This window comes from Capricornis sumatraensis, chromosome 3, assembly GCF_032405125.1.
Source record: "Capricornis sumatraensis isolate serow.1 chromosome 3, serow.2, whole genome shotgun sequence".
NCBI lineage: Eukaryota > Metazoa > Chordata > Mammalia > Artiodactyla > Bovidae > Capricornis > Capricornis sumatraensis.
In genome coordinates, this window is record NC_091071.1 from 140372523 (window position 1) to 140391576 (window position 19054).

General features: G+C 44.4%; 1 protein-coding gene across 2 annotated transcripts; it reads right to left on the bottom strand.

Annotated features, from left to right (window-relative positions):
• Positions 1-2740: 2740 nt before the first annotated feature.
• METTL21A (methyltransferase 21A, HSPA lysine) lies at positions 2741-11966 on the bottom strand. 2 transcript variants are annotated; one of them, XM_068968652.1, is made up of 4 exons: positions 11869-11966; positions 10834-11013; positions 9294-9405; positions 2741-4527 (listed from the first exon to the last, which is right to left on the bottom strand). In XM_068968652.1, exons 2-4 carry the CDS (start codon positions 10978-10980, stop codon positions 4130-4132), a joined length of 657 nt encoding a protein of 218 aa, XP_068824753.1. In that variant the 5' UTR covers positions 10981-11013; positions 11869-11966; the 3' UTR covers positions 2741-4129. The 2 variants fall into 2 exon arrangements, with proteins under 2 accessions (XP_068824753.1, XP_068824752.1); XM_068968651.1 differs by lacking the exon at positions 11869-11966 and adding an exon at positions 11435-11680.
• Between the last annotated feature and the right edge of the window lie 7088 nt (positions 11967-19054).

Here is a 19054-nt window from a genome sequence, read left to right on the forward strand (position 1 = left end):
AGAGGTTGTGGGAGCCGTAACATGACTGTTTCTCACACTAAATCACGTTATTTCACTAACCAAATCCAGGACCTCTTATCAGCTCAGTTCAGTCTCAGTCGTGTCTGACTCTGCGACCCCATGGGCTGCAGCACGTCAGGCCACCCTGTCCATCACCAACTCCCAGAGTTTACTCAAACTCCTGTCCATTGAGTCGGTGATGCCATCCAACCATCTCATGCTGTGTCCTCCCCTTCCCCTCCTGCCTTCAATCTTTCCCAGCATCAGGGTCTTTTCAATGAGTTAGCTCTTCGCATCAGGTAGCCAAAGTATTGGAGTTTCAGCTTCAACATCAGTCCTTCCAATGAATATTCAGGACTGATTTCCTTTAGGATGGACTGGTTGGATCTCCTTGCAGTCCAAGGGACTCTTACCAATAGTGCATTGAAAGTGATTTTTAAAAGAATCTTATTAATAAATTGTTTCAATTCCCTGGCAAGTCCAGTGGTTAAGATTCTGCCCATTGTCAAAGGTGTGGGTTCAGTCCCTTGTCAGGGAACTAAGATCCCACAAGCTACATAGTGCAGTCAAACAAATAAGAAATTTTAAAAATTAAAGTGCTTGAATTTTAAGAACAGTATCTTAAATTGTTATTTTTGTTTCTTGATTTTAAAAATGACTGAAAATCATTTGCTTCCATCAACCACCATAAACTAAAAGCATAGATTAAACAGAAATGATGTTGGAACTGAATCTTTTATATAAATTCATAACAATTTTGTTACTGAGAATATGCTTTACATTTTGATATCCCTGAGAATAGGCAATTTAATAAAGTAACTGACATGTAAAGGAATATGTATTTTTCATGAGTATATATTTATTGGACAACTTTTATGAAGAGGACACTTAACGCTTGAAATATAAAATATGAGGTGCAGTCCTTGCCTTGCTGGAGCATCCGCTGTACTTGGAGAGATGAAACATTTCAGACAATGTTACTCTGCCCTGTTTTCAATCTAGTGTTCAGTTCATTTAGATAAAGTTGTTTGATCAATTATAATTGTGATCCTTGAGTACAAGAATAAATGTACTGTTAGAAGCTGTTAGAAACCATAGCTTCAGATGGTTCTGTCATGAACTAAAGGAAGATACCCTTAAGAGAGATCTTAGAAAACAAGTGGACTTTAGAGTTTTAGTTCTAAACACCTGATGTATATTTTAGCTCAGCATCTTGGCATTTGATTTTTTTTAATATAAATTTATTTTAATTGGAGGCTAATAACTTTACAGTATTGTATTGGTTTTGCCATACATTGATATGAATCCGCCACGGGTGTACACATGTTCCCCATCCTGAATCCCCCTCCCACTTCCCTCCCCATACCATCCCTCTGGGTCATCCCAGTGCACCAGCCCCAAGCATCCTGCATCATGCATCGAACCTGGACTGGCAGTCTGTTTCACATATAATATACATGTTTCAATGCCATTCTCCCAAATCATCCCACCCTCGCCCTCTCCCACAGAGCCCAAAAGACTTCTATACATCTGTGTCTCTTTGGCTGTCTCGCACACAGGGTTATCGTTACCATCATTCTAAATTCCGTATATATGTGTTAGTATGCTGTATTGGTGTTTTTCTTTCTGGCTTACTTCACTCTGTATAATAGGCTCCAGTTTCATCCACCTCATTAGAATTGGCATTTGATTTTAACTGGGAAAAAAAAAGTTACTGATACCCACTGGCTGTTAACCACATAACAGTTAAGAAACTGAGCAATGTGAGAATCAAGGCTTAGGACAGTAGGTCTAGAGGAGACTAGATTTCTATCCTTGAGGACAAAATAAGCTCACTTTAAAATGCATATTTATGGGATAAATTAATCCTTTTCTCAGAAATAAAAAGTCGCAACTTTGTTGACATTTATAGTGGACCAGATATATTCTTACACCCCTCCCTCTGTACACACCCCTGAAGCACTCATTTCCCAGCTTCTGGTAACATCAGTGGCTGATGGCGCTCAGCTGAGTCTCTCAGGAACTGTCTCCACCCCAAAGTTAAGCCCCTTGGATCCAATGACTGACTACACAAGGATGTAAGTCCCACCCCCTTGCCTCAACACCCATTTTCTGGCCACCCCAGCTCTGAATTCTGCTGAGGGCTTTCCCACCTGCATCCCAACCCAATTTCTCCCTCTTTCCCAATCCTGCTACTTTTACTCCCTCAGAGGTTCTTGAAAGCATTCTCGTTTAAACTTTCTGAACCTTAACCGTCAACCCTGAGTCTATTTCCCTGGGGAACTGGACCTGTGACATTTTGAACCCAAAGCCAAAAAAAAAAAAAAAACCATGACTTGATTTTCACTTAGACAGCCGAGCTATTCCTGGTGAATTTTTCTCACCTTTCTTCTATTTGTAGGACAAGGGGGAAAAGTTACCTTCCACCTTTTCTGATTCTTAATGTTTTACAGAAATGTAAGAGAACCCAATCACAGCTTACTTCACTTGGTAGTGCATCCAAGCAGTCTACTGCCCCCACCCCACCCCATCCATACCCGGACATTCTCGTGGCTCTCTCCAAAGCCAGGGATGTTCAAGCAAAGGAGCTGAACTCCAATTAATATATTCATTTCTAGTAACAAACCTAGATGGGATTGGCCTTTCATTATAGTGTTGTTAATATTACAGGGCTTTTATTTTACTTGTTTTTAAAGATGTTCCAGGCCCATGGTACAGTACTGGCATTTTCTGGATTCGGTTATCTGTGCATATTTCCATTTCACGTGCATTTATCAGAACTGTGTTGAACTGGTACATCACAATGCTCAGAACTTTAAATTCACCTTTATTAAAGTAAAACCTCTATCTAAACCTCTATTTAAAATATGACACATCCAAAATAGTCATTAAAAGGTTAAGAGGGAGGAGGTCTTGTTCCTATTGTTTTACAAAGAAATCTATCTAGTACAAAACATCATACTGAGATAATAATATTCTTGTGGTCTAAATGTTTAAGCTGTTGTTTAAGGTTTTACGTTGTGGGGGTAAAAAACAAAAGGCCAGGGTATGTGTGTGACTTCATAAAGTCTATCAAAGGTAATCATAAAACAATGTAGCAATCAGTCAATCCAAAGATCAATACCCTCTAACTGTAATGTATCTTTTTCATTCAACAAATCTTTGGTTATGATATACTAGATACTGGGGAGACCATAATGAAAGAGGCAGAAGCATTTCTGGCCCCCCAAGAACGGTGCAATCTTCTGGGGCACACAAACACTGACTAAACAGTCACAAGTGCAATGTGGAAGGAGCTGAGACGTGGGGAGTTGACCTCCCATGGAGGGGTGAGGTCTAAAACTTTTCCTTTTCCTGTCATCCTGTGCATCATGAGGAGGCAGGGAAAGCCTACAAAACAACATTTGAGAAATACAAACACATTCGAGAAAGGGTAAAGCTGAAGGGAGATACTACAGCTTTGGATTTGAAGAAGATAACCTATTCCCAGCACACAGAGGTCCAAGATTTTAGGAGCTTACCAAAAAGTAACTAAAATTTTATTTTTATTTACTTTTGTTTATATACCTAAATCTGAAATTACACCAAAAAAGCATATGAGACCTCAGAAAACTCACGTCCTAATCTCTAGTAACCAAAAGTACTTAAGGCCTAAATACATCAGACAAAAGATTTCAATAGTATTAACAGATTAGGGAATGTACATTAAGCTCCTTGTCTTATACTCAGAAAATTAGAAAACTGGGATAAACATATGTCTTACAATGTGTTTTAAATGATTTGTATCACCTAGCCTCACCAAAACAAGTTCTTTATACCAACCCTTCATCATAGCATCGATGAAAATTGTTTTTTGAGAGGGAGCGTATGGGATACAGAAACAACACAAACCAAAATCACACACTTTCCTTTAATGTTAACTGAATTTCAGAGTTAGTAAAATATAACTAAAGAAGTCACAGCTATGGGACAAAGTGCTGCTTTGTTTTAAAACTGCCCATTTGCTTTGGCTTTTGAGAACCTTTGGTTAAACTTGTACAGCAGGCTACTTTATTACATATTATTATATTCCCCATGTAAGACCTTAATTGATACACTCAGTGACAACATTCTTATAAATTAGAACCAATTATAAGTCCTCTCTCAGGCATCTCCTCTGTGCTTTGTAAATATGTACGTCTTTTTCAGAATCATAGTGAACCTTACTCACAGTAAATTGCCTCTCCAGCATTGCTAAGAAGTTGTAATCCCGTTCATAGCGAATTCGGCAAGCTAAAAGAACCACAGAGTGGTTGCTACAGAGATGCTCCAATGTTTGAAGAAGATCTGTGAATGTTTCTTCTAAATATATGATATCAGCTCCAAGTATCAGGTCAAATTCTCCAGGTGAAAAACTCCCCAAATTTTGTCCCCAAGTCAGCTCCTTAACAACAGCTTTGGGCTGGATATGGGGTGGTAAATTGGCTTGAACGTTTGATTTAAGAAACTCTAATGCTACTTTTCGATCCGTGATAGTCACGTGAGCACCTAGAATGTGGGACAGAAAGTAATGCACACATCAGTATAATTAACAAGTAGAGGGGTCAAGTTAAACAGCAGGTGAGCGACTCTACACATTTCACCTGATGCATCAGAACAATGGCCAGAAGCTCCTCCTCTGCCGCCTGCAGGTAAACATGAACCTCCGGTTTGCCTCTATGACTCCTTTTTTTTTTTTTTTTGAGATTCTAAAAATTTTATTTTATTTTTTATTTTTTTATTTTTATTTTTTTTTTTAATTTTAAAATCTTTAATTCTTACATGTGTTCCCAAATATGAACCCCCCTCCCACCTCCCTCCCCATAACATCTCTGTGGGTCTATGACTCCTTCTTGCTGTTTGCAGAAGTTATGCCAATTAAATACAAATCACCCAAGTGAACGCTAGCTGATGCTTCTGAAATCTGCAGGCAGAAGTGGCCCAACCCTCCATAAGTGTCTACCATTACACTTCATTTATTAGGTTACCATCTTCAAGTCAGTAGGCTCCAGGGCAAAACTGAAGCCAAAGACGAAAAATCTGGGCGCAAACGATTATGAAGACAGCAAGATACTTTTAAACACAGAAAGGCTCCTTTCTGGGGCTAAAGCTTTAAAAGGAAGCATGGAAAAGATTAACTGGCTACTAAGAAATTTCAATCTACCTCTACTTACGCTGTCAGGAAGCAGCCATAATCATTCCATTTATATATAATTATGGAAAAACGAGAAAGTTAAAAATCACAAGATTGTATTACAGTCCTGTAGGTGAGATAATGTTCTCTATGTGCTAAGTTTCTACAAGCAATGTGTAAAATAAAGGAGGCAGTATTGTATTAATCTGTTTATTGTGGGTTGTTTACAATGAACTAAGAGATTCAACTTTTTGAACCAGTATGGCGGAGAGAAGTCTGAATGGTAGTTACCCTTCAGGTGAAGCAACTACATAAGGTCAGCCCTGAAACACCTCATCTACATTGCATTAACACTATCACACACATGATCCTGCTTGGTTTTAACCCTGTAAATTCTAAAACACAAACATCACATTTAACTCTTTCATAAGTTATTTTTCATCTGCATCCTCCAGTCTGCAGTCTTCATGGGCAATCCCCCAGAGGGTCCCAGAACAGCTGTTGGCAGCACCATTTCAGTACAGTCTACACTGAAGCTTTCTTATCCTGACATAGAACATATTAGGGTATATAATTCAGCTGGACATGTGACTCAGTCCTGAGTGTGATACTGTGAAAATGTGCAAGTTGACAGATGCATACACCTATCACTGTTGCTAGCCAGCATGCTCACCAGAGTAGAATTCAGTGATACTTTCCATCTCTCCCGGTAACAAGCCTTTTCCTGCTTTGACCTAGAACTTTACCTCTGGACTTCCTAACAGTCTACAGAGCACTCTGCTGTCAGCACTGGAGAGATGTGGTTTTCCATGTCACCTCGGTGTTCACATTAATAGCTCTTAGATGGAAACCTCCTCAAATGCCTGCCTCAGAGGTTTCTGAGGCTACTTCTGACCTGCCGAGTGCGCCACAAGTTTCAGCAGAATCTTACTGTCAGTTGACCATTCCCCAAAACATCCACCAATTCCATAAATATCCAGGTGGCTGTCATCAGCCATGGGACAAAGACCCCTTCCTTCACAGAATCGACATTTAAGTGAGGAGAGAGGCAGCAAGGGGTGTTTTTAAAAGTAGGATGTCCAGTATGTTAGTCGGAAGTACACACCAAGAAAAAAATAAAGCAGGAAAGAGAGATATGAAACGTCAGGAAGTAAGAGAGTTGGTTTGAAAGGAAAGGCCCCACTGAGAAGGTAACTTAGGCAGGGGAATAACCAAATGCATAGGCACATGTATGGAACCACGATTATAACTATGATTAAAATATGGATGGAGATTCCTTTAAAAAACTAGTAGTAAAACTACCATATGACCCAGCAATCCCACTACTGGGCATATACCCTGAGGAAACTACAATTGAAAAAGACACATGTACCCCAATGTTCATAGTAGCACTGTTTACAATAGCTAGGACTTAGAAGCAACCTGCTGCTGCTGCTGCTAAGTCGCTTCAGTCGTGTCCGACTCTGTGCGACCCCATAGATGGCAGCCCACCAGGCTCCGCCATCCCTGGGATTCTCCAGGCAAAAACACTGGGGTGGGTTGCCATTTCCTTCTCCAATGCATGAAAGTTAAAAGTGAAAGGGAAGTCACTCAGTCGTGTCCAACTCTTCGCGACTCCATGGACTGCAGCCCACCAGGCTCCTCCGTCCGTGGGATTTTCCAGGCAAGAGTATTGGAGTGGGGTGCCATGGCCTTCTCTGGTAACACAGCTAGTAAGAGTTAAAAGAAGTCAGAGCAGGTGGAGTGCTTACTTGCGGCTGGGGGGTGGTGAGGGAGTGGGCAGGAGGGCATATTTCCCAATGTTTGGGATCAGCAGGTGCAAACTATTGTATGTGTGATGAATGGCAGCAAAGTCCTACTGCGTAGCACAGGGAACTGTATTCAGTATGCTGTGACGGAGCAAAATGGAAAATGTATATATGTATATGTCTGGGTCGGTTTGCTGTGCAGCAGAAGTCATCATGACATTGGGAATCAACTATGCTTCAGTAAAATTATATTGAAAAAAAAAAAAGGTGAGCGCCTAGTGGGCCTCTAACCCTGTGCACATCACCACACTCTGTCTTGCCAGCAGTGAGGAGGCCCTTGTTCTCAGGAAGAGACAAAAGAAACTTCATCTCTCCATCCAGTTAACTCCTCTCACGTCACCGAGATGAGGGTTAGTATTGCAGAAAGAAAAGAACTCAGGCTGCTGTATCCGACAAGCCTGGTTTGAGTCTCAGGTCGACACTGATCAGGACTTCAGAAAGTGGGTTAGTTTCCCAGAACTTCCAGCTTCACTGGCAAAATGAAAATTTTAAAACATACCTAACATACATAGGGATGATATAAGGTTAATGTGAGGAGAACAAAAGGTGGTATCAGTGAGGGCCTCCCCAGTGACTGAAAGTGCTGTGACGTCAGATACGCTTGTGCGCTAAGTCGCTTCAGTCGTGTCTGACTCTTTGCCACCCCATGGAACTGTAGCCCACCAGGCCTCTCTGTCCACAGGGTTCTCCAGGCAAGAATACTGGAATGGGTTGCCATTCCCTTCTCCAAGGGATCTTCCCGACCCAGGGATGAAACCCACATCTCTTATGTCTCCTGCATTGGCAGGTGGGTTCTTTACCACTAGTGCCACCTGTGATATCAGACTGCTGCTGCTAAGTCACTTCAGTCGTGTCCGACTCTGTGCGACCCCATAGACAGCAGCCCACCAGGCTCCCCCATCCCTGGGATTCTCCAGGCAAGAACACTGGAATGGGTTGCCATTTCCTTCTCCAATGCAGGAAAGTGAAAAGTGAAAGGGAAGTAGCTCAGTCGTGTCCGACTCTTAGCGACCCCACGGACTGCAGCCTACCAGGGTCCTCCAACCATGGGATTTTCCAGGCAAGAGTACTAGAGTGGGGTGCCATTGCCTTCTCCAGTGATGTCATACAGACGGACCTAAGTCAGCTTCTAGGTACATAATTCCACCCACCGACCCTGCCTATGCTCCCCATCAGAAGGCAAAATCTAAACAGAGAAAGGAATACTGAAAAAGATATGTTACCAGAAAAAGAACAGGACAGAAGTGGGGCTTTAGTGGGTCCTCAAGTACTTGTACGCACATGATGGAATTCTAGATCCTGACCACCTCAGCATGGTCTGAGGACTAGCAGTTTGGGCATCACTGTCATCACTTGGGAGCTCATAAGAAATGCAGGCTCTTGGGCCCCACTCCAGACCCAGGAAAGCAGAAACAAGAGCCCCAGCTGACAATACTGAAGTGAGGAATAGTATATATTGTATCTTAGAGGCAGGTCTACCCAATCATCAAATAGCTTGAACTGCACAAGCCAGAAGTTGTAAAGAATCAAAAAAATTGTCAACAGTCAACTCTTTGTCAAAAAAGAGTCAATGAATTATGAAATAGAAATGAAGGTTAAAAATGCTCTAGGCCTAAATTAATGTCTATATGCAAAAAAAAAAAAACACACACACATACACACACACAAACCTTGACATCAAGTCAGAACTACCTACTGTTTAATAGAAGATGTCAGTTCAAGCTGCAGGGGGCCCAGCCCTTCCTAAAAGGAACAAACCACCAAAGATTCCTCAGCAAGAAAGGTAAAAGATTTTCTGCTCTCCTTACTTCCTTGGGGTAAATCCAAATATAGAGACAGGGATAGTGGTTTAGTTGCTAAGTCACGTCCAGCTCTTGAGACCCCATGGACTGTAGCCTGCCAGGCTCCATGGGATTTCCCAGGCAAGAATACTGGAGTGGGTTGCCATTTCCTTCTCCAGGGGATCTTCCCAACCCAGAGATCAAATCTGCTTCCCCTGCATTGCAGGAGGTCGGTACCTAAAACTGTAAAATAAAAAAAATTTTAAAAAACACATGAATTGGATAATTCTCTTTGAATTCAGTCTCCTTAAGATAATCATAGAATTGAAGTGGGCAAAGCATCTCCAGTGAGAATATAAATAATAGGATGAGAGACAGAGAGAGAAGGAATGAGCCTTCCTGGAGTTGTGAGCACAGCAGTTGTGGCCTGTGACTCATAATAAGTACAAGGAGAAGGACAGTAACCCAGTAAGAGGGAAACTAACAATGGGTTTGCGTCATGAAAAGGCGACCCCTCCACTCACACAGGAGGGAGCCCTGCGTCACACTCACCCAGCAGGGCAGCCACTATGCCCACCAGCCCTGTGCCAGCACCCAGCTCCACAGCAGAGCAGCCCCTGAGTTCCACAGTGCCCATCTCCAGATACGTGGCAAGAACGACAGCCTGAGTCAAAACACAGTATGACAGTTAAGGTCAATAAGCGCTTTAGGATTTCCAGCAGGCTCCGTGCTCCAGGAAGTTACCACACACCCCCTCCCACTGCAAAGCTCAACTCCCAGGTTAACAGCACCCATGGGAACTCAGCTGCTGCTGGTAGGGTCACCTAGAGCAAACATGGATACCAAGTCCCACAGCCCAGCTGCCCCCAGCCCCACCGGAGGCCCTTGGGGGGACAGCAGCAGTCAGTGATTCTGCCCATCCAAGACCGGGTCCTGCTGAATCTGGGAAGGTTAACTTCTGTGTCACAGCACTCTGACACTCAAGGTTTACAAACCCATTCTGGCAGAGCTGACATGAACAGTCTCTGTGATTTGGCTTAAGGAATGTCCAGTTCCTAAACCGAGTTCAAATCAGCAAGGCCACAACCAAAGGGGACAAGCAGAGCCCCACTAAGTCTCTCAGAGCTGCATCCCTCTCTCCTGCTCTCCTGAGCGGCTAACACTCATCACCCCACAGCGACCGGACATCAAGGGGTAAGTTTCAGATGAAGGGTTGGACTTGATATGTGAGTTAGCATTTGCAAACAACTCTAAAAATCAATGTATGCTCTTAACATCATTTTAATTTTTCATGGCCACATACTATTAGTATACCAAGCAATTCCTCTTCTCAGTGAGAATGAAGGAGACTCATACATTCCTCACTATTCTGTATCTTTATTAGTCTTTCTAAGAAAACTTTTCTTGTTACCTTGGACTAGATTCCTAGAAGTAGTACTACTGGGTTACAGATATATCAATATTTTGTATCCCTGAATGTTTCTGACACCCCCAATACAATGTTAAGATTGTAAAACTGTATCTATGCCAATCATTTATCCAGCATTCGCTGAATCCGGAGTTCCCACTGAATCCCAGGTGTGGCTAGAGGCTGAGGGCAATTCTGCCACAAGCAGTTGAAAGAACAAGGCTGGGGAGAGGAAAAAGTAACCATTATAGTGTCGTTTTTTGATCATGACAACTATGGAAAACTTAAAGAAAACACATGATCCTCCTGTGGGGCTTTGTCAGTTACATTACATTTGTGCAATGTTAAACTAGTATCCAAAGCAGCTAGGGGCTCCAGTGGCAAGTCATTTAATTTCTCTCAGCTTTCTTTACTCACCCTTAAAATGCAATCTGGTGAGGTGGGGTGCAGGAAAATGATTCTAATGGGTAGAGGTTTTCTGGGGATGGGGTGTGGTGATGCAATGTTTTAAAACTGAGCATAATGGTACTTGCACCACTTTGTGAATTTACTTTAAAAAAAAAAACTTTAAGTGAAAGGTACAGTATATGAATTACAAGCCAACAAAGCTGTTAACTTTTCAAAAATAAGAGCAGTCTTATCATCAATTGCTGATATTTTCAGAGGCGTCCGGGGATCACTTACCGCGTCCCAAACCACCGCTGCGACTCCCAGCTGCTTCCAGTCCTGACGGATCTGTATCGTGTGGTTTGCAAAGGAGAAGGTGGCCAGAGGCTTGTGGAATCTCTGCAGCCCCACCTCCGCGGTCTCCACATAGGGCACCAGGGCCATCTCGCCCCCGCCCAGCTCTCTGCTCCCTCCAAGCTGTAGGGCAAAAGAATCTTGAGTGAGGCTCTAGCTAGAAAATGCATGACCTCTTCAGTAGCTCCAAATGCTCAAAGCCAATTGTTACAAGTTCAAAAGAAGAAAGAGTTGAGGCGAAGTCTCTAATCCCTTTTGCACGGCCCTCCTGGGAAGTGACATTTCGCTCTGAATTCAAGCCAAAGGTGCTGGATGCCCTATACACTCAGCCGTAACGACTCAGTGAATTCGCAGCGCGATGAGTGAGCGCAGTGGAGGTGACAGCTCAGGGCGCGGAGAAAGTAGCGCTTTCTAAACCGCCTGGGCCCGCGTGGACGGCGGCTTGCAACCCACCGCGGTCGGCGGGGCATCTATTGTTTTGTGTTGGTCTCCCCTCGCTCCCTCTCGCTCGGTGAGTTCAATGGGGACCACCACGGACTCGAACCTGAACTTCAACCTGGGGTTAACGTTGTGATTATCCTGGTTTATGGTACCAGCTGGATATACACGGTCTACGCAGATCCATTTCCTGGAGACTGAAAGTGAAAGACACTCGGGCATTCTGAATCACTCGCGGGGAGCGGGACCCTGGGTCCGGCATGGAGTCGCCCCCCTCCGCGCCTGCGAGCCCTCCCCGGAGTCGCCCGCCCCCCAACCCCAAACAGGGGCGGCGGACAGAGACGCACGTCCTTCCGCCGGGCCCCGGGGCCACGGGAAGCTGCGGCGTAGGGGCGGGAGCCTGGAGAGGGGCCGCCCGCTCGGCCCGGCCTCACCCCGCCCCGGGAGCGCCGGAAGCTCCCCGCCGAGGGCGCGGCCAGCGCCCCGGGAGCCCGGCGGGCCACGCACTGGGGGCCGCGGCACGGCCTGGCCTCTACTTACGGCTCCGGAGACGGCCTCGCGAGGCGCGCGCGTTGCTCTCCCCGCCCCCAAGGTCGCCGGCGGAAATGACCGGCTTTAAAGGGCCAGAGCCCGGGTAGACCGCCGGGCCGGGCGGGGGCGGGTGGCCGGCGCTGGGCCACCCGTTTCCGGTCCCCCGCCCTCCCAGAACAAGCGATCCCCGAGCGCCAGCGACGCGGAGCGGCGGGTGCAGTGCGGGGACCAAAGCGGGGATGGCGGGGCGGAGGCGGGGGCGGGGCCGGGTTCCCGCTGCGTGCGTCCGCAAGGTATCCGCACCTGCAAGTCAGTTTCTCTGGCCGCCGAGGGTGGAGCTCGTGGGGGATCCACGCTGTCTAAATCGGGGAGTTCTATAACGACCACTGCAGACTCGATCCTGAACTTAAACTGGGCGGAGTCGATCCTGAACTTAAATACTAGGCATTAACAGTATGATTATTCCGCTTTACGATACCCTCTGTTATTACTGCCCCGCCATCATCTCCAGTATTTTAGATACAAGTGACATTCGCAAAGAACCAATGAATATCTACAACCTTAATGCCATGCTCCGGGACCAAATCAAACATCTGCAGAAAGCCGTGGACCGGTCCTTGCAACTGTCTCGTTAAGGAGCTGCAGACCCCGTGGTCGATAAAGACAAGAAAGCCCTAATGAAAGAGATCCTCAAGTTCAAGTCCCTACTGAGCACCAAACGGGAGCAGATCGCCACACTGAGGGCGGTGCTGAGAGCCAACAAACAGGTGATCTCATTCTACTGGTGAGCTATGCTAGCCAACACTTTATGCCTAAATGTTTTCAGTGTCCACTACCATCAGGATGGGAGAAGGAAATGCCAACCCACTCCAGTATTCTTGCCTGGAGAATTCCATGGAAAGAAACGCCTGGAGGGCCATAGTCCATGGGGTCACAAAGAGTCGGATACGACTAAGTGACTAACACTACTACACTACTGGATATACACCGCTGCAGAAGCGGGGGCGCGGAGGGCGTGGGTGCCACGGCGGCCGGGGACAGCCAAGCCCCCCTCCTGGCGCTGGAGAGGCGGCGGGTCTCCCTGCCAGTCTGTGCGCTAGTTCTCGCGCTCGCGCTTTTGTGTGTGTGTGGTCTTAGAATTTGTGCGCTTGCGGGTTTTTAGTTTTAAGGGTGGTCAGTTAACGTGTGTAGGAGAAAATTCGCCACTAAGAATACGTGGTCAGCCATCCACCACCCATCACCCATCCACCATCTCACCAAGGTGAAGTCCGAATTAGTGAATTCTCGTGCTCCGTGGCTGCGGAGTGGGAAACGCGACAAAGCCCTTCTCGGACCCCGCACGCGGCACCCTGGCCGGGGTTGTTGCTAGCGCGGTCAGCCGGGATCCTATCTCCTTCCTTCCCCGGTCGAAAGGTCAGCGCACCTGCCCTGGGGGCACCTGTTCTTGAGACGAAAGCTGCTCAGAGTGTGGCATCTGGCCGCAGGCCCCTGGGAGGGACGCGGTTGGAGAGAGCATCCAGGAATGTGACTGCGCTGGGGGTTGGAGGGAGGGGGGCAAAAATGACGAGATGAGGGCTACCCTCCTTCTCCCTGGACGGTTTCTTTTTCCTCTTGGATCTTGACCCCCAGACCCCGCAACCCACCCGCCGCCGCTGTCTCGCAGCGAGTCTCAGCTCCGCCTGCACTTCAGAATAAACTGGAGCGCTTTTCAGCCCTGCAGAGCTGGATGCTGCCACTGCAAAGTCTCAGCTGGTAAGCGGTGGGGCCTAGAGCAATCCTGTTTTTCAGAGCTTCCCGCGTGATTCCGGCCGGCAGCCTGGACCACCACCACCCCCTACCCCTGCGTCCCCGCTTCCTATTCCTCTCGAATCCCGCAGGGGGCGTGCTCTGCTCTCTGTCCAGATTTCCTTAGAAAGCTGGGACCCTGGGCTGCAAAAGTGACTTGAAGAACTTTGAAGGTCACCAGTGAAAATCTTTTCCTTTTTTCTTTCCTTTCTTTGCTTTGCTCAGTTATTCATCACTAACTTTTTTATGTTAGTGGCATAAAACTGGCTGTTTTATGCCAAAACTGGCAAGAAAGTGCAACGATTCCCCCAAACACTCCCTGCCCGGTGCCTAGCCTCCCCCATTTGTCATCTCCCACCAGAATGGTACATTTATTACAACTGATGAACCTACGGTAACACATCATTATCGCCCCCCAAGACCAGAGTTTACACATTAGACTTCACTGTTGGTGTTGTCAGTTCAGTTCAGTTCTGTTGCTCAGTCGTGTCTGACTCTTTGTGACCCCATGGACTGCAACATGCCAGGCCTCCCTGTCCATCACCAACTCCTGGAGTTTACTCAAACTCATGTCCATTCAGTTGGTGATGCCATCCAACCATCTTATCCTCTGTCATCCCCTTCTCCTCCCGTCAATCTTTCCCAGCATCAGGGTCTTTTCAAAGGAGTCAGCTCTTAGCATCAGGTGGCCAAAGTATTGGAGTTTCAGCTTCAATGTTAGTCCTTCCAATGAATATTCAGGATTGATTTCCTTTAGGATGGACTGGTTGGATCTCCTTGCAGTCCAAGGGACTCTCAAGAGTCTTTTCCAATTCCACAATTCAAAAGCATCAGTTGTTCGGTGCTCAGCTTTCTTTTTAGTACAACTCTCACATCCATACATGACTACTGGAAAAACAATAACCTTAACTAGATGGACCTTTGTTGGCAAAGTAATGTCTCTACTTTTTAATATGCTGTCTAGGTCATAACTTTTCTTCCAAGGTGTAAGCATCTTTTAATTTCATGGCTGTAATCACCATCTGCAGTGATTGTGGAGCCCCCCAAAATGAAGTCTGACACTTTTTCCACTGTTTCCCCATCTATTTGCCATGAAGTGATGGGACTGGATGCCATGATCTTCGTTTTCTGAATGTTGAGCTTTAAGCCAACTTTTCACTCTCCTCTTTCACTTTCATCAACAGGCTCTTTAGCTCTTCTTCACTTTCTGCCATAAGGGTGGTGTCATCTGCATATCTGAGGTTATTGATATTTCTCCCGCCAATCTTGATTCCAGCTTGTGCTTCATCAGCCCAACGTTTCTCATGTTGTACTCTGCATATAAGTTAAATAAGCAGGGTGACAATATACAGCCTTGATGTATTCCTTTCCTCGTTTGGAACCAGTCTATTATTCCATGTCCAGTTCTAACTGTTGCTTCCTGACCTGCACACAGATTTCTCAAGAGGCAGGTCAGGTGATCTGGTACTCCCATATCTTTTAGAATTTTCCACAGTTCATTGTGATCCACACAGTCAAGGCTTTGGCATAGTCAATAAAGCAGAAATAGATGTTTTTCTGGAACTCTCTTGCTTTTTCAATGATCCAGCAAATGTTGGCAATTTGATCTCTGGTTCCCCTGCCTTTTCTAAATCCAGCTTGAACATCTGGTAGTTCACAGTTCACGTATTGTTGAAGCCTGGCTTGGAGAATTTTGAGCATTACTTTACTAGCATGTGAGATGAGTGCAATTGTGTGGTAGTTTGAGTATTCTTTGGCATTGCCTTTCTTTGGAATTAGAATGAAAACTGACCTTTTCCAGTCCTGTGGCTGGGTTTTCCAAATTTGCTGGCATATTGAGTGTAGTACTTTGACAGCATCATCTTTTAGGATTTGAAATAGCTCAGCTGGAATTCCATCACCTCCACTAGCTTTGTAATGATGCTTCCTAAGGCCCACTTGACTTCACATTCCAGGATGTCTGGCTCTAGGTGAGTTATCACACCATTATGATTATCTGGGTCATGAAGATCTTTTTTGTACAGTTCTTCTGTGTATTCTTGCCGCCTCTACTTAATATCTTCTGTTTCTGTTAAGTCCATACCAATTCTGTCCTTTATTAAGCTCATACCATTTCTGTCCTTTATTAAGCCCATCTTTGCAAAAAATGTTCTCTTGGTATCTCTAATTTTCTTGAAGACATCTCTGATCTTTCCATTCTGTTGTTTTCCTCTATTTCTTTGCACTGATCACTGAGGAAGGCTTTCTTATCTCTCCTTGCTATCTTTTAGAACTCTGCATTCCAATGGGTATATCTTTCCTTTTCTCCTTTGCTTTCCTCTTCTCTTCTTTTCACAGCTATTTGTAAGCCCTCCTCAGACAGCCATTTTGCTTTTTTGCATTTCTTTTTCTTGGGGATGGTCTTGATCCCTGTCTCCTGTACACTGTCATGAACCTCCATCCATAGTTCATCAGGCACTCTGTCTATCAGATCTAATCCCTTAAATCTATTTCTTACTTCCTTTGTATAATCATAAGGGATTTGATTTAGGTCACACCTGAATGGTCTAGTGGTTTTCCCTACTTTCTTCAATTTAAGTCTGAATTTGGCAATAAGAAGTTCATGATCTGAGCCACAGTCAGCTCCTGGTCTTATTTTTGCTGACTGTACAGAGCTTGTACTGCAAAGAATATAATCAATCTGATTTCGGTGTTGACCATCTGGTGATGTCCATGTGTAGAGTCTTCTCTTGTGTTGTTGGAAGAGGGTGTTTACTATGACCAGTGCGTTCTCTTGGCAAAACTCTATTAGCCTTTGCCCTGGTTCATTCTGTACCCCAAGGCCAAATTTGTCTGTTACTCCAGGTGTTTGTTGACTTCCTACTTTTGCATTCCAGTCCCCTATAATTAAAAGGTCATCTTTTTCGGCTGTCAGTTCTAAAAGGTCTTCTAGGTCTTCATAGAACCTTCTAAAAGGTCTTATAGTTCAGCTTCTTCAGCATTACTGATCAGGGCTTAGACTTGGATTACCATGATATTGAATGGTTTGCCTTGGAAACGAACAGAAATCATTCTGTCGTTTTTGCGATCGCATTCAAGTACAGCATTTCAGACTCTTTTGTTGACTATGATGGCTACTCCATTTCTTCTAAGGGATTCCTACCCACAGTAGTAGATATAATGGTCATCTGAGTTAAATTCACCCATTCCAGACCATTTTAACTTGCTGATTCCTAAAACGTCAGCGTTCACTCTTACCATCTCCAGTTTGACCACTTCCAGTTTGCCTTGATTCATGGACCTAGCATTCCAGATTCGTATGCAATATTGCTCTTCACAACATCAGACTTTGCTTCCATCACCAGTCGCATCCACAGCTGGGTGTTGTTTTCGCTTTGGCTCTGTCCATTCTTTCTGGAGTTATTTCTCCACTGATCTCCATAGCATGTTGGTGTTGTACATTTTATGAACTTGGACAAATGAAGATATGTACCCACCATTAGAGTATCACATAGAGTAGTTGCACTTCCTAAAAATCCTCTGTCTTCCACATATCCATCCATAACCTTTGGCAACCACTGATTTTTTTTTTTTTTAACTCCAAAATGTTTTGCATTTTCCAGGACGTCATATAGTTAAAATCGTACAGTGTGTAGCCTTTTGCTTAGTGTGCATTTAAGGTTCCTTCATATCTTTTCATTGTTTGGTAGTTTATTTCTTTTAAGTGCTGAATGACACACCTTCCATTGTATGGATGTAGTACAGTTTGTCCATTTACCCACTAAAAGACAGCCTGGTTGCTTCCAGGTTTTGGCAGTTATGAATAAAGCTGCTATAAACATTCCTGTACAGGCTTCTCTATGGTCATAAGTTTCTACCTCCTTTGGGTAGAGACCAAGGAGCATCACTTCTGAGTCACATGGAAGAGTATGTTTTGTTTTATAAGAAACAGCCAAACTGCTTTCCAAAGTGACTGTGATTTTGCAATCCCATCAGAAATGAATGAGAGTTCCTGTTGCTTCACATCCTTACCAGCATTTGATGTTGTCAGTGTTTGAATGTTGGCCATTCTAATGGGCTTGTAGTGGCCTCTCATTGCTGTTTTAATTTGCAATTCCCTAATTACATGTGACATGGAGCATCTTTTTTTCCCCAGTTTTACTGAGATATAATTGACATATAACTTTGCATTAGTTTACAGTATACAACATAATAACATGATATATATAAATATAACAAAATGATTATCACAGTAAGTTTAGTTAATATCCATAATCTCACATAGTTACAGTTTTTTTCCTTGTGATGAGAACTTTTAAGATCTGCTATCTTAAGTCGCTTCAGTCATGTCTGATTCTTTGTGACCCCATGGACTGTAGCCCTCCAGGCTCCTCTGTCCTTGGAATTTCTCAGTCAAGAATACTGAGAAATACTGGAGTGGATTGCCATGCCCTCCTCCAGGGGATCTTCCCGACTCAGAGATCGAACCCATGTCTCTTATGTCTCCTGTATTGGTAGGCAGGTTCTTTACCACTAGCACCACCTGGGAAGCCTCTAGGTAGATTTTATGGTAATTCTGTTCTATTTTTAATTTTTTGAGGAACCTCTATACTGTTTTCCATAGTGAGTGTGGCAATTTACATTCCCACCCACAGTGCACAAGGGTTTTCTTCTCTACACATTCTCAGCAACACTTGTAATCTCTTACCTTTTTGATAATAGGGATTCAACAAATAGCTCATTGTGGCTTTGATTTGCATTTCTGTGGTGATTAATGATGCTGAGCACCTTTTCACATACCTGTTGTTTGGACCTTTTTAAAATATGATTTCTTATAGTTATGTTTGAAGAGTTCTTTGGATAATACTCCTTTATTACATGTGTCTTTTGGAAATATTCTTCCAGTCTGTGGCTTGTCTTTTTATTCTCTTGAGTTTCATTTGCAGAACAGAAATGTTAACTTTAATGCAAGTTAAGCTTATCAGTTATTTCTTTCATGGATCATGCTTTTGGTATTATACCTAAAACATCATCACTATGCTCAAGGTTGTCTAGACTTTCTCGTATTTTATCTTCTAGGAGTTTTATAGTTTTGCATTTTAAGTCTGTGATCCATATCGAGTTAATTCTTGTGAAAGGTGCAAGACTGTATCTAGAATTATTTTTTCCATGTGGATGTCTAGTTGTTCCAGCACCATTTGTTGAAAAGACAGTTTTTTTCTCCCTTGTATTGCGTCTGCTCCACCTGGGGATGGGGTTAGGGACCGCCCCTTTCTGGAGCCCTGTCACTGCTCCTTTTCCCTTTGCTAAAGACCTGCAGACCCCAGATGGGGGTGCTGCCTAACCCCATCTCCTGGTGGAGCAGAGCCCCAACCACCCTGTGTAATACTTGAACCACGAGTGAGAAATAAACCTTTATTGAGCTCATCAT

Bases quoted from the DNA above. Each gene is read 5' to 3' on its own strand.
- METTL21A (XM_068968652.1), bottom strand. From the start codon at position 10,980: ATGGCCCTGGTGCCCTATGTGGAGACCGCGGAGGTGGGGCTGCAGAGA. The intron at 9,406-10,833 runs GTAAGTGATCCC...GTTTTGACTCAG, and splicing joins CAGCGGTGGTTTGGGACGCG to GCTGTCGTTCTTGCCACGTA. The intron at 4,528-9,293 runs GTGAGTGTGACG...CCCACATTCTAG, and splicing joins CATAGTGGCTGCCCTGCTGG to GTGCTCACGTGACTATCACG.